The sequence below is a fragment of the Rhopilema esculentum genome, chromosome 4, assembly GCF_057945365.1.
Source record: "Rhopilema esculentum isolate cy_ngs chromosome 4, ASM5794536v1, whole genome shotgun sequence".
Lineage (NCBI taxonomy): Eukaryota > Metazoa > Cnidaria > Scyphozoa > Rhizostomeae > Rhizostomatidae > Rhopilema > Rhopilema esculentum.
Genome location: NC_142818.1, coordinates 10140864 through 10166976, shown reverse-complemented (window position 1 = coordinate 10166976; position 26113 = coordinate 10140864). Strand labels below are relative to the sequence as shown.

Genomic DNA, 26113 nt, shown 5'->3' with positions numbered 1-26113 from the left:
CAAACTTGTCACCTTCAGGTGTCACATGATGGTGATCAGATGTTTGTTTGGCAATAATAAACTTTGACACTTACGCAGTATCTGTCGCAGCGCAAAACGTTAGTCCTGACAACCCAGAGAAACCATGGACATAAGATTTAATTCACTGGCTCTTTATTTCTGCTTGATCTTGGAAATAACTAGAGGTATAGGAGCCGGTAACGGCGTCAATGGGCATTCATTTGATTGGAAAGTGGACCAGAATTATGAAACATCAAACTACCAGTTGACCCCCTCCTCGAGTTCAAAGGATGCATTGGTTGCGAAGTTGAAATCTATGCACACTGAGATCAGCCCCGCTATCTACGGAGCAGTGGTAGATAGTATCAGAGAGTTTTTTGTATCTAGGGGCAGGAGGAATGATTTGTCACCAGAGGTAAATAAAACTGGGGATGACCTATCAAAGAAATGCTCTAACGCAATAGCTGGGTTGGCAGTTAGGCTGACAAAAAATGATACTTCAGAAATTTCAAACAGTGAGTAGATGTTTTTGAAATGCAATTTTAGACAACTGAATATATTTAGCAGTTTAATTGATACCAAATTTATCATTCGCGTTTTAAGCATCTGGAACAGGTCTCATTAATTTCAAAATTTTATATTAATATTTTTAGATATACCTATTGCAGTGCAATTTATAGATTTCTAGAACACAAAAGACAAAAAGGCCATTTCAAGTGTATCTGTGCTGTGTAGTGTATCAGAGTTTTCCATGGATGTTTTGATATAAGAAAACCAATTGAGAGATTAATGGCTTTTTGTTATACTTTCAAAAGTACACAGATGACTTTGTCTATTGTTAAATTGCTCAGATTAATTTTGAGTAATGTGAATTTCTCAAAATATGAGTTGATTAAGGGTTGTGTTATTTTGAGTATGTAGAAAGTAAGGTTGTTGTATAATAGATTTTGTCGTGATAAAAAAAATTTGTTGTTATTCAAGAAGCTAGCGACTTGTTAACTGTGAAACAGATAACTGTGAACCTATGCACTTTTTTACACAAAATCAGAAAAAACTGTCTGTTAGATTTTAAAAATATTTCGTTATTTTTAAGTGCTTGATGCTGATGGTAAACCAGGGAGTGGATTATTCAGAGGAAATATTGCATGGCTTGGATCATTTCATGAGTGCAAAAACACAGGATATGCTCATTTATGCATGACGCAAGTGAATTTGCTCACACTTGTAAGTTCATATAAAATTTTGCCATAATTATGATAATTATCATGATGGTAGTCTTTTATAAGTATTCAATGGTGCTCACAAAAGAATCTTTTCCAATGATTCTCAATTAACAATAAATTTTACATTAACCAGATTGCAGTTTTCATAACCCCCTCCTTTTTCCTGAGTGTATGATACTCTGAGTAGAAATGTTACACAGCAGACTAGCTCTGTTTCAAGACTTCATCTGTCTCTTGCTAAAGAAGGACAAGTTGCATGAATTTCAAATTAATCTCACATCTAGCCAGGTTTTCTTTAATGGGTTAACCATATTCCCATCACATATTTTATAGTTTTGATGTTGGCAAATGTGATCCCTGCTTTTTAATTTAACACCCTCAAGTCATAGCTTTACTTCATTAAATTTTACATGCTACATCATCTAATATTGCTTACCATTTCAGCCTTTAGTACTTGGTCTCTGTGTGCCTAAGGAATGCAACGAAGAAGATGTTTTTCAAATGCTTAATGATCTTTCAAGACTTACCAATAAAAGTAAACATTTTTAATTTCTATTTTTCAAAGGCTTGTTTCTAAGTTAGGTCTTGATGCAGTACCTATAAAGGGTACTTAATGTTATTGAAGGGAAATATTTGCTTAAACTAATCACATTAACCATTTTTAATGGAACACATGTCATAACACCCTTTTGCAAAAGGCTTACGTTTTTCTACAATTACATCCAGGGGGTGGCTGGCAGAGGCTGCCCAAGTGACCTTCAAAAATACCTGAAGCAAAGCATAAGCCCCTGTCTACAATCTCAAGTTTTATCTCATTCCAAATTAACTCTAAAAATCTGTTTGTTTGAAGTCAGACTTTTCCAGCAGTGAGAGGCTTTTGATATACAAAAACATATTAAGTTTGTTGTGGCTAGCCTCATGACTAAAATTCGAAGTCACAGTTCAATTTATCAAGAAATTCATTTTAAGCATTATTGGACAATGGTTTCAAAATGCATCATCTGTTCTGATGTTTATACTGTATTATTTTTATCATTATGGTATTATAAGCCATGGCCTATAATTTTTGTTTGTCACTTTTTGCTGTGGCTTCTAATCAAAAGTAGCTTAGAAAGAAGAGCAGGTTACATTATTTTATCCAGATCTTGCCAAGCTCCTGCTATCTTATTGGATCATCAATAGTGTCTAAAAGTATTTCTCCCATCTTCTACATTAAATAAACAATCCAATACTGAACAACATTGTTGACGGTTGAACAATGTAATGTCTATTTTATGGTTAAGTACACAATCAGGGTTTATATCGTTATTTCAAACCAATTATTTCTGCATGGTTTTGTGGGTGCAGCTCAGAATCAAGGGGGGATACATTTTTTAAGAACCCATCTTGCTGCCGTCTGTAATCTTGGCAGCTTATAATAAATCAATTACAGTACTTTCTTGTAATTCTGTTTTACCACATAATTATTCAAATAGTGTGAAAATGCAAATATTTGAAAAGAAATGTATTTGTATAAAATTTTAGCTATCTTATCACCATTGCTTCCCTTTCTCAGTTTTAAAAAAGCCAATACTGCAAGTCAATGGTAATAACAGTTTTCAACAGTCATATGGAATGCCAGCCTTTTGTAATGACCCAGTCAGCTATTCTACTGGCAACATTGTTGCTTTGTGAGTACAGTATTACATATTTTAGAGAAAAATTTTCCATTTTTGTTGAAACAAAAATCTTAATATGAGAAATTACTTCAGGGTATGTGGAAATACACTTTGAAAGTCAAATGTCTTATAATGCTCAAGTTTTGGCCACTTTTGGACATTTAACAGTTCTGGCTCGTCTTCTTAAATCTGTGACAAATGCTCTACAAGTGTGAGGATGGCTCAGTGGTTACTGACTACAGATCCAAGGGTCTGTGGCTCTCTCTCTTACCGAAAGATAAAATTTCCTCTACTGAAGAAGTTTAGAAGGAAAATATTTCATTCAGTATGGCTTTTTTTGCTGTTTTGCTCACTTTTTTAATAAAATTAACTTTGAAATTTAAAGCTTTCTGATATCTTTGGACAGTCGCTATATTCTTTGGCGATACTTGCAGCGAATTTGCATACAAATTTCTGAAATTTTTTAAGGTATAATTCATATTGCAATTCTTAATTTCTTCAGTTGTATCACTGGGTTCATTGGCCTGTTGGTTCTAATTGGTACATTTCTTGACTATGCACAAAACTGGTTCAAACCGACAACAGTAATTTTATCCAAGTCAAGTGGCTTCATGCCTGTAATGGGAGCTAGTGATGATGATATTCTGTCACATAATGTTGTCAATGAAAGCCAGCCTTTTCTTGCTCAAAATGATGTGAAAAAGTCTCAGAGTAAGTTAACATCCCCTTTCAATTTATAACTTGATGTTATTTCTTTATTGTCCAATTTTGTATGTGGAGTTGTCATTTTTCTTACTGTGATTCATATTACTTAGGGGTTGTGCCAGCCCCCCCCCCCACTTTTTTGCAAAAAATACCAAATATTGAAAAAAACTACCAGTAAAGCCTTTTTTTATAACGTTTTAGCAACCCCCCCTCCCACTTTTTTAGACCCCCACTTTTCTCAATGCTTCGCGGTGCCTGTTATATGCTTTCTAGTTAATAATTGTTTCCCTTAATCATGTTACTCCATCAAATTCAATCTTTTCATACTGCTTTATCTGCACTAGAAATGCACCCATGCTAAAAATACCATCCACCTTCTTTTAACTTTTACTTCAAGCCAGAAAGATCCTGCAGCAATGAAACATCATAATACATCCTGTTGGATTTCCATTATTACACCTGTCTGGTAATTTCCATATGAAGCCTGTTCTCTTTTAAACCCCCAGCCTCAAGTTTGTGAAGCAGGAAATAAATTAGCCCTGTTTTCTTTATAGCCCCTGTATTTATACTTTAACTCATCTCTGATCTTTTTTCAGAAAGCTTGTTTGCAGAAATCCTCTTGTGTTTTTCATTCCGGAAAAACTTTAAACAGATATTCAACACTGATGTCGCTTCATCTGCCATCACATGTATCAATGGCATTCGCACCATCAGCATGACATGGGTCATTTTGGGCCACACATTTTATTTTTCCATGTATTCTGCATCAGGTAATTGGTATTGACAATTATTGGGTGCATGCCTCTTGAATGCCCCTCAAGTTATACTTAAATTTTCAAAATTTGAAAATCTGCTTAATCTAGACCCCATTGTAAAGAACGTTTGTCTTAGAGCAGAGCTCTCAACAAGGGATAGGGACAGGTTATCAAGGAATGTGTGTTATCAGCATCCAAAGAGTGCTCCCACAAGCTTATCTTTCAAAAAAAAGGCCTAGCTTCCACAAGTTTTCAATGGGGGTAACAGTTGATTAGATGTGTAATGCCCTCTTTGTTGATCGATCTCTCTTTCTACTGGATGTTGTCAACCTTCAATATTGAAAGTTATGATCAAAAAGTACCACTCATTGTTTATCAGCTGCACCTTGATTTTGATTTGTACCTTATTTTCTATCTTTTGTATCTTTCACAATTAAGGAACTTAATGTAAACTTTCTGAATTGATTTGGAGAGTACAGTCATTTAGTTGGAGCTTTGTCTTGCCCTGTATTTGAATGTACTGTTCTTTTACTGGTCCATTGGAAGCAAGAAAAAATGTTTGCACTTTAGAGATATATCATATTGTTTATATACTGCGAGAAAATGTGAGTTTGTGACACAACCAAGGCAGGACTTTAAATTTCAACCTGTTGCACAAAGTCCGCCCTATTGGCAGGTCCAGTGCACATTGTGGTGAATGCTGTGATGGCACCCTGCATATTTGGTAAGGACGGGGTAGGTGTTGGGAGTGAGGGGCACAGCTTTAGGCTTTGATTTGAAGAGATGACCTGGTAGCTCAGCTGACAGAGCAATGTTGTGCAGTTTTGGGTGCTGTCAGTTAGAATCCTGCCCTGGTGAGTGCCATCAAATGGAAATCATATTGGGGGACCTTCCCATTGTATTCCTTCTAATCTAGTACACTGTTACAGTTTGGCAATTATTGGATGGACTCTAGACCCCCTCCCCAGCCTCCCTTCCATCAGCCCTGCTGGTAATGTTCCTCAGTTGCAATTTCTCTCCGTATATTTTATGTCTAATAACCTAGCTATTCCAAGCTGTACATGCTCAAGTTGGTTATTTATGTCTAACTATATGTTTTTTCAGATAACATTATGGATGCTTTGAAAGTGGTTCATCGATTATCTTTTGAAGCCGTTGCCAATGCCTATGTTTCAGTGGATACATTCTTTTTACTGAGGTTAGTGCCACAGATTGTTGAGTTTCAGATAAGCTTAGAAGTAGGGCAAGAGCAGTAGATCCCCTTGTATAAATTTGTAGTAATCTGATTCTCGAAAAAACAAACCTGGCATGGATAACGGGACCAGATTTCTTTGGCTTGTTAATTGTGTGTTTTTATGTCTTTGTGTTGTGGGTTTTTGTGTTTGTGTTTTTGTGTTTAAAGCTATGTTGTTGTGTTTTTAGACAAAGCAGTTTTGCTGTTACCAGTTTCTACAGATTGTTAATTGACTGATTTACAATTCACTTTCTTTTACTCCAACAATAGTGGCTTGTTGGTATCCTACTTATGCCTGAAGCGATTTGATAAGTACGATGGATCATCCTTTCTCCGCTACTTTAGCAAGAAGTTCATGCCCCAATACTATTTGCACAGATTCTTGAGGTATGGGTTATACCTAATTGTTACACTAATGATACACTAAAGTATTGCCTGTGCTGTTTTTATCTTATAGCAACATTTGTCTGCATTTGTTGAAAGTCAACCAAAAAACCTTACTTTTTAAATAGTGCGCTTTTTGAAAGGCACTGCTGGCATTCTGGCAAATTTATATATTTATTCTAATTTATATCAAACTTTTTTCTGATTTTGTTTCTCACCATGTCCTATTATATGTTCCTTGTGAAATTTTTTACTGGCATTTTAGGATCTCATGATAATTGGCTCTTCATATGCTAAAAGACAGAATTTTTCTCTTCATTCCAGGCTTACTCCTAGCTACATGTATGTCATTCTGTTCTTCATTTTCATCTTTCCATTTTGCGGAGATGGACCTCTTTGGTTTGAAAAGTCGAAAGGAATGGAAATACAAAATTGTAAAAAGCACTGGTGGACCAATTTGCTGTATATTAACAATTTCTACCCAACCAGCATGGGTAATGAGGTAGTTGCAGTTTTTTACTTGAATTGCAACAAAACATATTCAGTTCATGAAAATCTTTTCTTATAGGTTAGGGTTGGTGGTTACCATTTGGTTTGTTTTGAGATTTTTGCTCAGATAGCCTCCAACTCAGACAGCCTATCTACTGCTTTTTTACTCAGACAGATTGACTTTGAGATTTCACTGCTTCTTTTCTTGTATCAATGGTATGAAAATGATCCATTTTGGCCATTTGAAAAATATCTGTTTACTGATCTGTTATATGGTGTTAGATACTGTTTAGGCAGAGCTTAACACGATTTGTTGTGCCAGTCAGCAAGGTTCTTAGTTGCTACACTTTATGCAATCATCAGGCAACATTTCGTCCATTAATGTAAATTAAGATGCTGTGCTAATGCTAATAATCTATATTCTGCCACGGACAGGCGAACCTTAAAGGTAATGTGTCCAGCTAAAGCAAGCAGCTCTGCAGGGTTTTTAGGAATATGTGCCTTTTCATGTCATCGCCCCAGCCATTATGGTCTGTTTATCTACCCTGCTGTGAGGTTAGCTTTTCATGTAAGCAGTTTTGCATCGCAAGAATACTTACCAATCACAAGCCGTTATTTTGATGAGTGGCTTGACAAGTTGGGTATATGCAGTCCTTTTATATGGACACATTACCTTTAACATAAGGTTAGGTAAGGGTAAAATATTAGTGGAAATATCACCGTTCCGGACTCTGTGCCTGGGTGTAGTTAACCCAACTCTGGGACTGGATAAAACCTGTGCTGAACCTAGGGCTGAGCCTTAGTTGAAGCTGGGTAGATTATTAGTAATGTAAACAGGGTTTAACATTGCAAGACCAATAGCATTACATTTAAGGGACATTTATTGATTTTTTTTAATTTGTAGTGTATTGGATGGTCATGGTATCTTGCGAATGACATGCAGTTCTACCTAATCAGTCCAGCCATTCTATTAGTTATGCACAAGTAGGTGTCTCTTTCAATTTTCTATTTTATTGCCATATCACGAAACCTTTTCAAAATACTATATTGGTTTGAATTCAAAGAAACATGTATTTAAAAAGCTTCATTTCAGAAATGTTTATTTTATTGCGTTTTAAAATCCTTTACTTGGGGTTACAATGCAATAGAATATTTCTTTGCAATTGGACCGTTAACTAAAAATTAAAATCAATACAATTTATATTTAGCATCTAATCATAAATTTACAATATAATTATCAAAGGCTTGATTAGAAAAGACAAGAAAATTTGAGCCAGCTTTCCTTTGAATAAACACATTTTTGTCCTCTTCAATTCTATTTTATAGTTATTTGTCTGTAATTTGTTTTTAAGTTTGACATCTTCAAAATAACCCAGATTCTATCACGTTTTTCTTGAATTTTTTCTGCTATTTTTTTGCCAAGGGTTTACTTGATGGGTCAGCTTACCCTGTGTATTTGTTGTGTTTGTTTTAAATCTTACCAAATGGAAACTTCTCTGAAAACATAGAATTGCATTATGCTTCAGAATGAATAATTTAATCTTGAAAACATAGCTATAGTTGACATACTTTAAATAGTTCAATGCCATTCATTTTAGGTTCTTTGTCAGAATACTTGTTTCGTAACTGTAACTTTTTAACTGACAAGAGCATATAATTAATATTTTTTCAGCATAGTGACTCTAAATTGTTAACCAGTTTTTTCACAATATAGAAATAACCCCTTCTCAGTCTATTATTTTCTTCCATCTGTCCATCAGTATTTCAATATCTAGATAAATCATGATTCCTAGCATCCAAGATTTGAAGACACTCAGTCCCTGCAATCCAGTAAAATCTTTTCAGTACATAAACTTTTTCATGACCACTTTTAATTCTTCTTGGGACTTGAGATTTTTGGGTCATTGTGTTGCAATTTTTCAGAGAATTACCCATACATTTGTTATGTAATGTATTATTCTCATTACAGGAGCCACTAGTGTTGTTCAGGACTGACACAGGCTCTTGTGGCCACTGGCTGCTTTTCAGTATTCACTAGAGCTTCAATTGCTTGTATGTTGACAGCTCAGGTAGTGATGTCATTCTGATTTTTTGTACTTCTTTTGCAGACTAAAACTGCCAGGTACTCTCATTATCAGCACTGCCATTTGTATCATCAGTTTTGTTGTCACTGGCACGATCATTGGAGTGAATAACTTAAACTCACTTCTCACCGGGGATTTTCAAGGGTAAGATCTTAGGTGTTTTGTATTCTTTGTATTATATTTTGTTCATGCAACTTTCTGTTGTTGACCTTGATGGTAAATATAGTGGCACTAAATCTTGTGACAGAAATTTTGCAAAATGAATGAGAAAAAACACATCTGTATTTTAGGCTTATTGTGATTGATTTGTTATGACAGCTTTGAAACACTGCAGACAAATCAGCTTTTTGGTTTTGTTGTATGATGCTATGGTTTGTTATGGTTTGTTATGGTTTGCTATGGTATGTTTATGGTATGTTATGTTATGTTATGTTATGTTATGTTATGTTATGTTATGTTATGTTATGTTATGTTATGTTATGTTATGTTATGTTATGTTATGTTATGTTATGGTATGGTATGGTATGGTATGGTATGGTATGGTATGGTATGGTATGGTATGGTATGGTATGGTATGGTATGGTATGGTACAGTATGGTACAGTATGGTACGGTTCTGCTATGGTACGGTTCTGCTATGGTACGGTTCTGCTATGGTACGGTTCTGCTATGGTACGGTTCTGCTATGGTACGGTTCTGCTATGGTACGGTACGGTTTGGTACGGTTTGGTATGGTATGGCATGGTATGGTATGGTATGGTATGGTATGGTATGAGCCATGAACTTTTCTGAAAGTGTTTTCTTTGAGTTTATACAATATAGTCTAAACATTAAGAATGAGCTTTTGAATAAATGTTTATATAAGTGTACTTGTGTGTGAAGACGTGTACACTAGTGAAAGACACTGAGTTTCCCGAATAATTTTGACAGATTGTCATACTCTTTATTTACAAAATATATATATCCATCAATTTTGCAAACCTTCCCTTGATGTAGAGCTCAAAACGCCCAAACAAAAGAATTTGCAGATTGGATTTATTCGAAGCCATATTGCAGAATCGCGCCTTACATTGTTGGCCTAGCACTTGGTGGGTTGATCTATAACCGAAAAGCACCAGGAGGGAATGCAAAAACGGTAATTAATTTAACAAATTATTTTGAGATCTTTGACAGACTGTTCTGCTATTAATTATCGCATTTGTACTCCTGAAATTTTTGCACTCGTACATAAAATAAAGGCAAGCTGTTGTTTTGTTCATTATGCATCGTGGGACTAGTTTCTTGGCAATACCTGCTTAGGATCTGAATGAATGATCGCCGTTGTTTTGTGTATGGTGCATCGATTGATTGATCTACATATGATATTAAAGTGCCATTCAATTTCCATGAACATTAATATCGTAAATTTTACATGACCATTTTTACATTATTTCTTGCAGTTAGAAGTCATTATTGCTTCTTATTGTGATGGGACTAGTACACAGAGGAGGACACCTGGTCATATATGGGGGGGCAAGCCTATTGTTTTGATTAGATGACGCCTCACTTCCCAATTCTTAGAACAAAAGACTTCTGTCTTCCAAAATTCCCCCTCGCCCTTCAGGTGTCCGCCACTGCCAGTACATAATAACTGCAATGTTGGCTTAGACTGTTACCCTGTTCATTACTCCAACTTCTGGTAAACGTGCATTGTTGCAGTCACTGTATTCTGAAGCTCGTGTTATCTTTAGCTTTTAGCGTTTTTCGGCTGGACAATAGCGACGGTGGTAGCCTTGTTAGTAATATACGGACCATACACATATTTCAGAGATGGAGGCAGGCCTTTTACGTCAGTTGAAAATGTTATGTATGGAGCATTCAGCCGATTCGCTTGGAGTCTTTGTGTAGCCTGGGTAATTTATGCATGTTATTTTGGAATGGGAGGTAAGCTCTTAGGGTTATATGTTGCATTCAACCATCAGTGTTATGTTATACCTAAAGATTATTTCAGGGTCTTTTGAACAAAGCTCTCATCCAAGGAAAACCGAATATCAGTAACACATATCACAGAGGCTTGTGTAGTTCGGTTAAGGGCCTAAACCTGACCGAACTTCAAGAAATTCTGACAACAAGTCATAACCTTGTGCTTCAGTTAAATTTAATCTAATCTATTGAAAAAAGGTTTTATATCATAAAGCTCTATAAAATAACCAATTATGCTGTTTGGCCAATGAATTTTTTAAAATATTTAGCAGAGAAATCTTATGTAGCTTTATAATGTGCGAATAATTACTAGATGTTTGTACGCAAGAATGTACTTGTGTCAATGCAATATTGAAGAGTCCGGTTCGGCTTAAAGACAAAATGGGGGCTACTTTGCTGATCGATAGATATATTGCATAGTACTTGCCATAATTGTATGTAGCCATTGTAAGGCTATTTGAATATTTTTGCAAGCAAACTGTACGTGAAGGTAAAGAGTTTTTCTTTGTGTGTAGCAGAAGTTTTTTGAGTTTTTGTTTTTCTAAGATACCCATCCATTAAAAGCTATGCCGTCACTGCATTTTTGTATATAGCATGGCCTAAAGAAATGTGTGCTTGGTTTAATTGCTCTAAGAAGGCTTCATAACTATGCTGCTGTTTCCTGGGAGGGCAAGACACAATCATAAAATTCATGCAAATTATAGTGTTCAGTTTTCTCCAGTAAATATAGCGGGACTCCCCTTATTTCTACTTTTCCTTCTCACAGAACCCAAGAAAAACATATAAATGTTACGCAAAATCTCAGCTGCCATTTACTTACCATTGGTGCTGCAGGGACGTTAAAGATATTCGTTTCTCACTATGTTAAGTTTGTGATTGGCATTTTATGTTGATTGCTTTTTATGAGGATGACTTTTATATTGATAACTTTTTTGATGGCTTTTTTATGTGGATGACTTTTTGTCTATTCAGATGAAATTTTGTGTCGTTTCAGGCCTCGTCAATACAATCCTGTCTTGGAAAGCATTCATTCCCTTAAGCAGGTTGACATATAGCGCATATCTTGTCCACCCAATTGTCATATACGTCTATTACGGATCGCTTGAACGGCCATTTCATTACTCTGACATATCAGTGGTAAGTTTGACAAAGAAATTAATTATTTTTCTAAGCAACTGCAAAAGTTGAAATGACATTTATGAAAAAATTGACAATAGTTCCCTTGAAACATCCCGCTTTTTTATAAAATTGTCCAAATTTGGTTTCACGGTTGTTCTAGAGTGGGCGAAGATGAGAAAAAGCGTCTATGCCTTATCTTATACAAACGTTGCTAAAGCTATTTCAGTTCACGGGTAAGATTGCCGACCATCAAATCTTTCCATCCGAAAAGTGATGTTAGATTATTCACCACGTGACTCATGTGTTCAGTGGCGTCGCATGACCATTCTTGCTAGGGGGGTGTAAGAGATGCAAAACCATAATTCTACAGACGAGTTCTCTGAAAGTTGAGGGTGTACATCCCCCCGCATGCTACGCCCCTGCCTGTGTTGTTTGGCACCCTTGAAGTCTCTATTTTTGTGGGCTCCTAAGAACTCATAGCTCCTTCCTGCTGAAAATCAATAATCGTTTCTGGTTTATTTAAAACCAATAAAACTGATGTATTTTTATTTCAGGTGTATACTCATGCATCATTTCTCATGCTAACATACGGATCGGCTTTTCTGTTATCCATCTTCGTCGAGTTTCCTGCCTCGAACTTGGAAAAGTTATCTTTCAGGTTTTGATTCTACAGAGCAATTGCAAGCAACCAACGACATTATCTTCGATTTTGAAACCTATTCTTATTATTCAAAATCGGCTTTTGTTTTCTTTTGATTAACTTTTTAAAAGAAATCGTGTTTGATCAATTCATCAAAAAACGATATTTTTGCTTTGAACATTATGAAAATCGATCATTATATAAATCGAACATGTTCTGTGCCTTTCGAATGTAAGTTGCAGCTTATATTCCTGATCGTATTTTAATCTTTTAGGTGATACATTTGATTTTTGTAATTTTTTAATTAGACACAAGGTGTATAGATTTTGTTATTATGTCATGTATTTTCAATAAGGTTTGCTATTGGTGAGAAATGTAATTTTAGAACAATAATGGTTGACAACTGATTTTAAAGGTAAGGTGCTTGTTATAAATATATATATTTCCTCAACATTGATGTTCAAAGAAGTTCAATGTAAAGGGTGTCATGTTTATCAGTTATGATACAGAAAATAACTTGAAGTTAGGACACAAAAAGGCAAATAAAACTTTAATATGTATTTGAAAGTATTTGAAAATGATAGATAAAATTATGTGAGTGTGATACATTTAGGGATTAAGGGGGCATCTTATGGGACATATTTTGATTTTGGGTTTGGCCTGAGATGAACCCAATCGCACACTCCGGTCTATTTTAAAGAGATACCAAAAACAGTTTAACCAATGATTAGCTACAGATTTTTTTTGTAAACTACCCCCATCATCTTTTATCAGAGATAGAGTAAAATTTGAGCAAATTTATGCATATATTTCTAAGAATCAAGATTTTAGAACATAGTCGTTATTTAATTATCTTGCTACGCTCCTTGCCTCAAGCTAGATAAATACGTTTTCTATGATAATCGCGTTCAATTTAAAATTTCGGCTATCGAGATTCTACCCTATTCTTTTGATGATATTAACAATTAACAGCTACAGTCAAATCTGTGTAATTCAAACTGTTGAGGGAAATTGCAAAGCTATTTGAATTAGAAAATGTTCGATTAACATCGTATAGAGTTCTAGATGTTTATTTTCAAGGGACTTGAGAACTGAGTAAAAGTTCGAATTACAGGAGTTGACTGTAGGTAGCATGTTCTTAGATTTAGCAGAATTATTATGCTTATTATTTGCGCCTGATTGTAAATATTGATTCGTAGTATCATTAATATATTTGTTTTATTGTGAATATAGAAATCATCGGTACCTACTGCTGCTCTGTGACGTAGAGACTTGGGGCTATAGCCATTGGGTTCAGCTCCCGAATTACATAAGGACATATCGACCTTGTGTTGTGAAATGCCATAACTTCGGTATTTGAGACCCCATCTCTCTACATCTTGAGCAACAGTTAACTCATAGCAAGATTCACTTATGTTCTTCCGCTGAAAAATTTTAGTTTTAAGACATTCATAAATTTTTCCACTCACATTGTTCATAGCTATGTTAACCATTTTTTATAACTGCATGGTGTGAATTTGTGAAAATATTTTGAAATGAGAGCCTACTGAGACTGATATAAATTTATTTTATTCGTGTTTTAAGAAATTGCCTATTATGAAAAATTTATGAAAAAGGCAAAATGGTAGCCTGATAACAAGCCCATTGTTCTAAAGGTTATCAGGCTAGGGAAATGGGAGCTTATCGTATAAGTCAAAAGGATATTTTAATTTCCTAACGCTGAAAACTAATTGATATATCGGTACAAGTCGCTCAGCCTACCCTAAATGTCTAACAGAACGGCTCAGGCATGAAGATGGTTATAGTTTGGTTGTTAGGGTCGTTGACTGCAGATCCAAGGGTCTAGTCTAGGCTCTAGTGTTTGAGTCACCGACATTTGTTTGGAGTGAGGCGAGTCGCCAGCTCTCGGCAATTCCAGGGTTAGGGATCACAAGGTGTCTTCACATCGAGAGGAAGGCCTAGGACACTGCTCGATAAGCATAGCTTCTCTCTGCCTACAAACTGTCTTCGGATACTAGGTAGAAACAAATGCGAAAAATACTGGGGAAGAGCATATTAGAAAAGATTACGCGTAAAGCGTCTATTCCAATTTGTTCAGGCAGGGAATGAACAATATAAAGCTATTTCCCCACTTTGAGTTGAGCTAATGCACCACTCCTACCTTGAAAGCATCAAAACCTCAAAGGGAATAATACATTCCTAAATATATGAGAAATTTTCGCGATGCCGAAAATTTTGGATGGGATGGCTGGGCGAGAACAGGAAATACTCTTGATCCGCGTAAGCAAGCAAGTGCTTGAAATGCCCAAAGATGATTCAAGGGATAAACGGGTAAGAAACCACAGAGCTTTTCCCATTTAATTCCAAACCCCCTCGAAACCAGAAAACTCTCCACCCTTGTGCATAAACTTTGAAAACGGTACGGGCACGAGAAAAACTTAACGAAGTGCATCAAAAATTGAACGACCCAACCAAATTATAAACGCCATTTGTGTAAATAACTCACGTTAAATTTACTTCCATCATCCGTTATCATTAGGACCTTTTAAAGGGAAACTCTTCTAAAACTATTTGACAAAAAAATAAATGTTGTTAAAACCATTTATTCCCTCTGTATATGTTTATGAACAAGACATAATTCGTTTCAGAAACCTAATTATACATGATTCGCTACTTATACATAATTTGTTACAGAAACCTAATATAACTATTGTTTTTCGGCAAAGTCAGAAGACTGGGCACAGGTTCCAGTTGCCAATGGCGATGAATTGAAATCAATTCAACTTAACTTAGTTGTCGACTTCATAATAAAGAGTGGAATGGCGCTGTGATTTCGTTCAGTTACGTTGTTTGAAATAATTTGGTTTGTGTTTATAATGGAAATAAAGAAATAATTCGTGTACGATCTCAAATTATGTTGTTGTAAGTATAGTTTCAATTTATCTTTCCAATTCATTACTGACCTGAGAACTTTTTGGCGAATCTTAAATAAAGGTTGTCAAGGCCTAGCTAAGACGTGGATGCAATCAAGTACCGCATATCGAAAAACAATAGTTTTATTAGGTTTCTGTAACGAATTATGTATAAGTAGGAAAAACGATTCGTCATGTACTCCAGTCAGGAATAAATGATCGATCTCATTTGCGAAAGTTACCTATATATTATTAATGCATTTGGGTCTTTCCAAGTCAACTGAAGTTAAGGCCTACGTGAATTGTGATTTTCAAATACTTTTTAGATGTTGCTTTCCTGGAAATATGTTGAAATGGTATTGAAAAATTAAAGTATATCTATGTTCTGTGCATTAGAATGTATAGTTTTGATGCATAAGTAAACTTCAAATGAACAACTATTTTATTAAATATTCGAAGTGCAGAATTCTTAACAAGTAATATATTTCTTTCAATATTATTCCTCATATTTTGTGATTACGCTCTATGTTAGTATGTACAGCCTTTTCTATAAAATTCATAAAATAAAATTTGTATAAATTTAAACACTCTTTATAGATATTTGAAGCTGGCAAAGTTTTCTCAGTTAAATCCAATTTCTTTTCCCAAACATTTAGTTATAAAGGTAGCTAAGTTACATGTAGATTCAAGCTCTGAACCTATTTCTCTTCTTTTCCTAAACATCAAATTTTTAGAAATCCCATCATTACAAAATTCCTGTACAGTTCCCTGCATTCCACACTCTTTGCTTGCTTGTTATTAAACCCTTTGTCATTTCCCATTGCACTTCAGTAAAATGTATCAAGGTTCAAGCCAAATTTAATTTGTTATGATAGGTTCTGTTAATGTTTAGAATTGAAAAATTAAAATTTATAATAAGATATATACTGTTATTGAATGTTTTTTGACAAATAATGAGAACAGAAATGATATTCCCTTCTTCAGGCTCATACAAATGTAAAACATCATGGCAAATGAGGGAAATTCTAATAGGTGCTGTGCTTGTTGCTGTAAGCAGAAAAATAAAGTTGGCCCTGCAGATAATTCAGATGATATTCAAGTAGTATCAAATTCATTTGAAAGAATCAATGGTTGGACTTGTCCATGGCATCCACTTCAAATAATGGCTTGGTTATTTATTTGTATTTTTGCAACAATTCATTTTGGAATTCTGGTAAACTATCTTCCAAAGGAGTGGCAGGCTACTGGTTATATTGTATCCTTTTATAATTTGCTAACATCAACTGTAGTTATTAAACATCAAGATTTAGTATTTGTATCCTGTTTATCAAGTTTGGATTTACGCTAATGTTTAATTAGGAAATAAAACATAAAGCTGCTCATAGTTGTTTGACATTACTCAGATAATTGATCCACACTTTTCAATGTTTAAAAATTGCTAGTGATCTTTGTTAAAAATGTATAAGAAGTCCTGCATATTATCTAAGATTGTCCCACATACCAGGCAAACCAGACAGGGATTGTTATACTTGATTTTTTTGGGAAAACTGCTGTTTGTAATGAAATAAAGAAATATTTTTTCTCTATTCATTATCTTTACCTGGAAGGTTCCAGGGGTTTTCTAAAAAATCTTGGGACATAAAAACTTTTTCTGAAAAGCACAGATCCCTGAGACCCTGCTTAATTTGAGTCATTCACCAAAACTGAACTGATAAAACTAAAATGTTAGTACTCTTGCCAGCTTGTATCTAAATAAAACTTTCTTTGTGACCAACAATGAATGTCCTGGAGGGGTTTCTGGTTTGCTGTTGATCAGGGATGATAGAGAGGGGGCACGGGGGTCAACCACCCCTGTTGCCTTTTGATAGGAGGGGCAAGGGGGGCCAAAGTGCCGTTTTCATTAGAGTGCTCTTAAATTGGCCTTTTGTAATTATCAAAGAGATTCATATGAAATTCTGACTGCAGTGCCTAATTCATAACTACATTTATCAAAACTTGTTAATATAATTTTTTATGCTAGCCAATTTTCAAGATACCTAAAGAAGATCAAAATAAAATGGTAGGTACGAAAAAAATTAGTAGAAGCTGGGAATTATCTTTCAAATGCCCTTTACTCAAGCCTGCCCCCTTGCCCCTTGGTCATTCTGGTGTCGCTGCTTTTGATCTGTTGATTTTAATTTCAACCAAAAAGTTGATTTTGTACAACCAAAAAGTTTGAAAAGTATAGATAATGGATTTTGGAAGAATTCATATATGTTGGCATGCAAGGAAAGACATATCAAGGATGAAAAGTAGGGACCCAAACAAAGATTCTACCTCATTTATTGACAGAGGAGGGGAAGCTCAATAACCAGCGAATTTTCTTGTCTGTTTATGAACGAAAAACAATACTGATGATATCTTTATTCTAAAACTACAACTCCATCACCTACTGTAAGAAAAGGCACACATTTCCAACATACATCCTTTACTACTCTGTATTTGATCAAAAACTATGTGGAATATATCAAAGTCGATTACCAATTAAATCATAATGTTTTACGTAGGGTTTCAAGCATAGGAAGCGAGGAGTACAAATGACCTCGTTTAGGTTTTAAGTTGCCCTTTTTTACTTGGGCATAGTAAAGCAAATTTTCACTAAATAAACAGACTTCAAATCTTAAAAGTTTCCAGGGCTTAGCCTCTTGATCAAACTGAGGGTGTGGAAAAGCCCCAGACCCTTTTTCCTTGAATCAAGTGCATGTTATGCTAAATGATATGCCCTTGAGATAACTTGGAGATCATTTTTGGAAACACGAAAAATGAGTTTTTAATAATTCTGGTTGCTGCATTATTCATGTGGTAAATCAGCAAATCCTTTATTCACACAAATGGACTTTGTCCTGTGAATTATTGTTTCTCCTCTGAATAATTAAGATGCTCATTTCGCCAACATTATGAAAAAGATTATGTGAAACATGCAGATGTTATTTGCTTTGACAAGGTGAATTACAATAACTCTTTCTCCATTTGATTTTTCGTTTCGCGCTAATTTTCAATAGATTACCTGTTCAATTGCTTGCTCAAGAGATTCTGCTATGATTATAGGAAGTTGCAAGGCGTTAAATATACAGCCAATCAAATTCACCATCTTTCCTATTGGCTAATCTCCTCCCATATATAGGTGTGAGCTTTGTTGCCGTCCAGCTGTCTGTATTGGGAAAAAGTCTTCAACCTATCAAATTTAAGCACTATGTGCCAACCTAGGATTTTACATAAAGCCATTTTTCCTTACTCTTACGAAAGTGGGCCTAGCCCATCCGTTTCATTTTAACCAGGGCTTTAATTTCTGAATGTGAACTTTAATGGAAAAAAATATCTTTAAACGATAACAATATTAACACGAACTCATTTAATCCTTGAGCAATATCTTAACAAGACGTCAGTTCACTTTGAGAAGGGCGAGAACGGTCAAAACATTACCGGTGCCTAACAGAGCTTTAAAGACATTTGTGTTTGAAAAATATCAAGAGTTTCACCAGGACGCAATTATTCGTCCTGGGAAATATAGACTGCCGCGATTTTCAACATGTTCCGCTGCAACAAATACTTTGATTCCCAAGCATGCCTCTGGTTTCGTCATTTCCGCCCAGAATCCACAATCGCTGGTGCACCTTGTCAGTTTGCTTGAAATAGGACTGGACTCTAACATTTAGTCATTACTACGTTTATTTCTGTTGCTTACATTTTTAACAATGTTGTGATGACCAGTATGAGTAACACGCTGTCGTATTCACTCTAAAGACTTTTTAACTGCCAAGTTAGTACGTTGGCAACAATTATGATCTGTAACAGTGGCTGGTCCTCCCTTGTGCATATTCCGATACTGTACCCCCTCAATGCATCCCTGATTGTCACTCAATATTCCTAAATGCACGCGCGGGTGGGCGAGCAAGTACCAGGTACCATGCAATGACATCATGCTCTTTGATTCAGAACATTACTCCATTTATCGATATTGATTCAGTCTAATGAATATAACATGCTGCTTGTCAATGTTTTCCTTAACCGCGCTTTGTGTAGGTCCCCGCTTGTCTTTTGACTGTTCACACAGTTTATCATTTGCTGTGCTTGTCTATCGACCCAAGTGATGTTGCTGTGAAAGCGAAACGGAGAAAGGCCAAGGGTGGTGAAGAAAAACCCGGCTTTGATCGAAGCAAGAGAGCACATGTTATCGAGAACTTCCATTGTTGTATTTGCCTCACTGATGTGTAAGTAATTTTCATGCTATCAAATGTTGTGAACATGCACTAAAGACGTGAATAGGGGCAGCCATATTGAAATTAAGCTACGATTTTCTTCCTCTTCGACTTACGAAGGACAGCAATGTATTTTTGTGTAATATAAGCTTTGCGCGCTTTCAAAATTTATCCAAATAACGAAACTTTACTGATATATTAAGACTCGTGTTATTTATATTATATGAATAAATTCTCTTCCTTTTTCTTTACATTGTGCAGGACCTTGTAGTTCTTCCGGCGTTTTTAGTTGTTGGACAATTGTTATCCTTGCTTTGAGATTTCGATCTAAAAATTTTTAACACGTACGTATTGAAAGTAGATCATACAAATGGATATCAAACGAGCAATTTATGATGTTGCTTATATTTATTGTCGTTTCTGTTTTATAGAGGTGACAAAAGTAAACACTGCTCTGTGTGTAACAAATGTGTATCCGAATTCGACCACCATTGCAAATGGCTTAATAATTGCGTAGGAGGTCAGAATTATAGGTAAACTAACTTTTTAATTGTTTCTGCGTTTCTTTTATCAACTTGCCTTTTATCAATTCATTCTTTTCTTCTGACGTTTTTTCTCTTCTGCTTATGAGTGCCAGATGAAATCAGAAATAAACATACTATCTGATACCTTCTAGAGCCAAGAATAATACGCTGCTTGACAACGCTGCAGATACGAATATTCCTCTTAAGTGCAATAGTGCCTGAATAAAATTCCTAAAATCAACCACATTCATGCGAGCATCATGTAAAGCATACCATCTTGGGCGCCACATCCAGAATATTGTGATTTCTTATGACGTCTAAGTGAAGACTGTTTTTATATAATCCTGATAATTTATTTTGGTTATCCAGAGATTCATTCAAGTTAATGCTTCCACACCCTATCACTTTGTGTTATCTATCACTATTAATTTCACTAATCACTTTAGAATAACGTTTTCTTTTTTCTGCAGATTATTTCTTGGTTGTATTATTTCTGGCTTTGTAGCTGGCTTGGCGATTTTTATAGTTGACCTTTATCAATTTGTTGTTTACTTTGTAAACAGAAAGCAGCTCAGAACCAATCCAGGTAATTTCTCCTCTATCATTACACTAGTTCTTGTAATTTTCTTATGCGTCCGTCGATAGCTCTAACAGAGCAAAGTTGCTTCAAGGTTAACCCGGCCTATTAGTCTTTGTTCTCATTTTTGAAATAATATTTGTTGCACTTAAATGGAATGAACGGATGGCTATGGAATGGAATGGCTAACCTACACATCTGCTGATAGGCTTCTAGTCACGATATAATTTCCTTTTGTTACCAGATATTCAATACAATTACGTCCTTGGAAACAGCATAAAGTCAATGTAAATTTGATAGATTATATTTAGAACACTGGTATATATATCCGTCGATGCTCTTCAGGTTTTAAAACCAGAACTTGACTGGCTTCTGTTTCTATCCTTCTAGGTAACTCAGAGAATGGCTGGAAACTCTTTGTCTTGGTTCAAAACGAGTCAGCTTACCTCGCAATTATCTCAATAACTGGAATTCTACTATTGGTTACATTAGGCCTTCTTGGACATTTGATAATTTTTCATTTTTACCTCAGTAAGTTGGTTGTTTGATGTTTTGTTATATCTTCCTCTTTTACAATATAAATGCATGCAAAATGGAAATCTCCAGCGATAGCTCCAGCTTCAAATTCATTTGTGCTGGCTAAGTTACCCCGTGCCAGTCAGAAACAGGAATGGGGTAGTGACAAACAGGACCCCTGGTTAATATCTGTGTAATCTACTCAGACAAAATCACTGTCAGTTTTATATTTATACTAAAGTAGTGGTGCAAGAACATTTCTGGTTCCCTTTAACGGGATTCATTTTCCATTAACAGACGACTAGCGGTGCTAGCAATGCCTTTTCAAATAAGATATCCTTACATGGCTAGGGGGACTTAACCAAGTTCTAGAGGTGACTTGATAGAGACGTGCACAGATTCTAGAGGGGGCTAGCCCCCTTTCAACGAGTGCTTATATGGCGAAGAGAGAACTTACTGGGAAATTTTAACTTGAACAAAGCCCAAATTCCAACTATATTTGTTTTGGTTAATCGCTGTAAAAAATCAACTTTATTTGGTGCAAGAAGGACAGTATCACATAAGCAAATGATTGGGATGAGATTTAGGGCGCGACACCTAGGAGAAGTTCACATCACTGCCTATCCTCTTTGATTTATGACGGAACAGTTGACCTCAGAATTGGTCATATCTGGGCTGCGGTAGGCCAGGAACTGTACGAAGCACGATTATCTGATCGGAAATACTGCTTGAGCCGTTTGCACAAAGGCACGGAAAGGCTAGAGATTTTTTCATCTTGCACAAGCCTCGCCACTTTTGGTTTTTTTTCATAACTTGGGATCGGCCTATTCCTATAAGCTGTGATCAGTTACTAGATAATGTCATATCACGTGAGATGCTCACATAAGCAACAACCTTTTGTTTCTTGAAATAAGAAAACGCTCTTTTTTAGTTGTTTAACGGATCCTCAAAAATTAAATCCATGGTAGTTATTCCGTAAGTGGAAAGGATTCTATTACTCTCGTATGGCCACTTCACTTATGATAGTCACATGTGTCCATTGGGGAGAAAGGGGGTGAATTTTCAATCTTGGCAAAGCACAGCTGGGTTGTATGCATGTAAAGTGTCCAGCATCTAACCCCACCCCCATTCAATTTGGGGCCTATGCATCTTGATAGCAGAGGAATCTACGTAGAACAAGGGGAAGGGAGTGCGATATCTCAACACCATCTGTAGGATTCTTGGGGCTTCAACTCACACCTTTATTAATTATACTCCTGATTAGATAATTCTTAACTGATATTTTGTGTTGCAGTCTGTAAAGACATGAGTACGTATGAGTATATTGTGCAGTTGAGAGAAAAACAGCTTCGCAGCAACCGCGTCGACATCGAATCAGGCGAAATTAGTCCTCCGAAAATTCAGCCCATTAAGGTAAATCTTTTTTTCCTTATATAGTCAATATGTAGATGGTTTGTCACAGCCAATGGATCTGAATGCAAAAAAACCTCAGACAAACATTGTTTAGTTCGCCAGCTTGTGGTTCGTCACGCAGTGGGGGATTCTGAATAGTACAAAGAATTCCAAAGCCGGAAAGAATTTCATCTTGTTTAAGTCATGGCCTAGTCAACAAAAGATCGCGCTTTATTTAATCCATACCCGTGTATCCTGGAATTTCCACTTCGAAGTACAAATATAATTGGTGGATTCCTCCAAGGAAATAAAAAAAATCGTGACTGGTTTGCTCAAGGATCTAAATCATGATATCTAAATGATGTGCCAGACTTCACTCCACTTTATTCGGTTTTTCCTGTCTGCGGACTTGTGGCCGCGCGAGAACCTGGCAGAATGAAGGTTTTCCATTTGAAGACAGCTTTAGGCCTAAAGTTTAAACCTAATTTTAAATCGAGTAAAACATCGGTGAGTCGTGGTTTGATGTTAACTAGTTTTGGTATTCTTGTTTTTTTCTCGTTTCTTAGAGGTTGTGTAGTCGTAGTTTTATATTTTATGTAACATTTACATTATGGTAACAGTATGTTGTAATTGGTTTGTTCTTACAAGACAAATTATTTTTTCAGGGGGCTTCAAGTACCGAGGAAAGGATCGTCAAGGATGAAGAAGACGGAAGGGGGGAAGATACATCCAAACCCCCTAGAGCAAGGAGGTATGCTTTGTATTATCTCCAGCTGTCATATTTTTTCATTTTTTGATATACTTTCATTTGTTGCCAAGTTAATCCATTTCTTTATTTAAGCATTTATTGGCATGAGCAAGGACGAAGTCACCAATAAAAGGCTTGTTTAATAAGAATTTATAATTATAAAGGAAAATTTTTATAAGAAACCAAGCTTGGAAAAAGTATTAAGTTTCTTAACTTTTTGTTCATTTTAGAACTAAAGTTTTTGGAAAGGCTTTTTAAATACAAAGCGCTAAAGAGCTACTTTTTAGAAACTCGAAAATGTAACATTAGATGACATGAAAACGAACACCTAATCAGTCACAGAGTTCTTCTTTCTATGATCAATTTCAATTAAACAAGGAACATCTCCTCTTTCAAAGATGAATTTGCTAACGGCCTTGAAGGTTTAGGGTGTGCATCAGTTACATCTCACCTTTCAAAGATGGATTCTCGAACTGCCTCTTAACGTCGAGGATCAGTCGCAGAGCATAATTTTCATTTCCTCTTTCAAAGATTGATTTTTGATCAGTTTCTAAATGCTGGTCATGACAAGAGGTGATATTTTCTGAGAGTTTGGTCATCTTAGGCAAGGATGACTAAACCAGGGGGCAGGGGAGGCAATGGCCTTCGCAAAAATTATCAATTTTCTTCACTTAATTATTGTTTTGCCTTTTTCCTGGCGCTTTAACACCTTTTCCCTCCGTAGCTTTTCCTTTAAGCCTGCTTTCTTATAAAGGGCTTCGTATCAAAAATGTTTTTAATCTATGTAAAACAAACAACTCTATGTATCCAAGTTCAGCATATTTTTACCGACCTTTTCTTTATTTTCAGATCTCTTTTGTCAGAAGCAACTGACGGAGAAATTAAACAGGTAAGACTATAATTTCTTTCCGCCTTTGAAATAGCTACAAAGCTTTTCCGTTTTCTAAAAACCAAATTTGAGATCTCAACAGCAAACTTTAGATATACACCGCTAATGTATTGAGCGATATAATCTGCTAGATAATACCCTGTCACTTAATATATGCATCACGTTAGCCGCAGAGACAATTTTTTTATATCATGCTAATGAGAGAGGTTCTAAGGGGGGTACAAGGTGCTCGCAATTTGTCCCTCTTAGGTTAATGATGAGCGCCTTCGCCCCCTAAACTAATGCTTGGTTAAAATGCTTGTCTCTATCGAATGACGTCATCATGGGCCGTAAGAAAGCAGTTGCGTGGCTATGATTGTTTGCTTCATGACTGGAAACTATTTATCTCAAATAAAATTACTTTTCTTCTATTGGTTAACTCTACACACAAGAGCGTCGTCCTAAAAAGTTGGGAAGGAGACTGTGCTGTAGGCAAATTTTAGAAGCCACAACCATACCACACCCAATGTACTTGCATTTGTGTTGAAGATTCTTTGTTGTGTAGAAAACATTCACCCATTCAAAAAGACTAATAGGAAACTTCTCGCTCACGGAATATCTTTAGTATAATAAAGGGTTGCCAGAAATTCCTCTTAATTTTCTCAAGAGGGCTTAGCCCTTGAGCCCCCTCGATGGCCCCCCTTGCTCACACGCTTGATGTTGATACTGTCCAGTTTCGTTGACTTTAAAAATAACTCTTTTATTTTATTGTTGTAGCATTCATCTTCAAATGTGGAAAGTGAAGTAGTTGTGATAAAAACCAAACGAAAAGTAAAAAAGAACGGTGCTAAGAATCACACCACTAAGAATCGGGACATCTTGGAACAGAATTTGGTGAGTGAGGAAGAAACACCCCCGACTGTGAGGAAATTGTCTCCTGAAGGGTACAACATCTGCGAAGATGGCGACGAGCGTAGAGACTCTATCGAATCTTTGAAAGAAATGAATGAAGTACCATTAAAGGAAATAATGAACAATAACAAAAACAATGAGAAGACAAAAACCAACGAGGACAACTTACCGTCCAATCTTATGCATAATAGCGAATCTGTAAAAGAAAAAGAATTAAAAGACAATCTTAAAAGGAAGAAAAGCAAGAGAAAGAAAGGAAAGAGAACATTAAAGAAAGAATTGCCTCCAGTATTAGTTAAATCGAAACGACCTTTGCCCCAATTAGCAGCCGTTGATGAAGAGAACGAAGCCGCAAATGATGCATGAATTCTTGTCAAGTTTTTTAAATTGAATTTTGTGGTTTACAGCATTCTCTAATTTAGAATATGGCAAGGGAAGGAGTTTTTTCATCCATTTTGCAAATCATATCCACATTTCGACTGTCTAGATATAGTTTCAAAAGTAACTATTTATTTCTATTGGTTGCGTAAACTCTTTTTGTTAGATAATCACCACTTCATTTTTTCTATCAAAAGCCTTGCAAACGGGAAGACCATTACACATTACCCTCCCTCTTTGTTCATGGGCAGTAGCCATACATCCCCACACAACTTTATAATCACAACCCATTACTCAAGGTCTTCCTATTTACAGTAGGAAAAAACATCGCTACCCCCCTAACACCCTGCTATAGACTATTGACGAACGAACATTAAACCGCCTTGTCGATATTTCAATTTACGTCTACAAACAAGAAATGTAAATATAGGTTGTATTAGTTTTTGTAGATAACTGAAACAGCTCATCGCGCGAATGAATGTTTTTGTGCTTCTTCGTCTCCTATCATATTGTACTTTATTTCTTACCGGGCAGCTTTCATTGCCTGGTCTAAACGTGTGGATATAAATTTTCAGCTCACTTTCGGTCATTATCAGACGTTCATTCTCGGTCATTATCCAACGATCATTCTCGGTGATTATCAGACGTTCATTTTCGGTCATTATCCAACGTTCATTCTCGGTCATTATCCGAGTGTCAGGCGAAAGTGCTTCAGTATGCTATGTTTCCGCCATTTCGTGCAATCTTCAAATTTTGCGGTATAAAAACAATCAGGTTCCATCTAGTTTTCTGACCC

At 35.9% G+C, this 26113-nt stretch overlaps 2 protein-coding genes across 2 annotated transcripts; both read left to right on the top strand.

Moving 5' to 3' along the window:
* Position 1: 1 nt before the first annotated feature.
* Positions 2–13768, top strand: LOC135690535 (O-acyltransferase like protein). Its single transcript, XM_089114337.1, has 15 exons — positions 2–515; positions 1094–1224; positions 1668–1758; positions 2779–2893; positions 3384–3592; positions 4183–4356; positions 5446–5539; positions 5846–5962; positions 6284–6461; positions 7353–7432; positions 8557–8676; positions 9528–9666; positions 10262–10454; positions 11488–11630; positions 12167–13768. The coding sequence occupies exons 1-15, from the start codon at positions 125–127 to the stop codon at positions 12275–12277; spliced, it is 2286 nt and encodes a 761-aa protein (XP_088970463.1). The 5' UTR covers positions 2–124; the 3' UTR covers positions 12278–13768.
* Positions 13769–14913: 1145 nt separating this feature from the next.
* LOC135690536 (palmitoyltransferase ZDHHC11) lies at positions 14914–25792 on the top strand. Its single transcript, XM_065208122.2, has 10 exons — positions 14914–15174; positions 16149–16419; positions 19227–19414; positions 19834–19935; positions 20397–20512; positions 20894–21034; positions 22314–22432; positions 23077–23162; positions 24009–24048; positions 24805–25792. Exons 2-10 carry the CDS (start codon positions 16171–16173, stop codon positions 25303–25305), a joined length of 1542 nt encoding a protein of 513 aa, XP_065064194.2. The 5' UTR covers positions 14914–15174; positions 16149–16170; the 3' UTR covers positions 25306–25792.
* Positions 25793–26113: the final 321 nt, after the last annotated feature.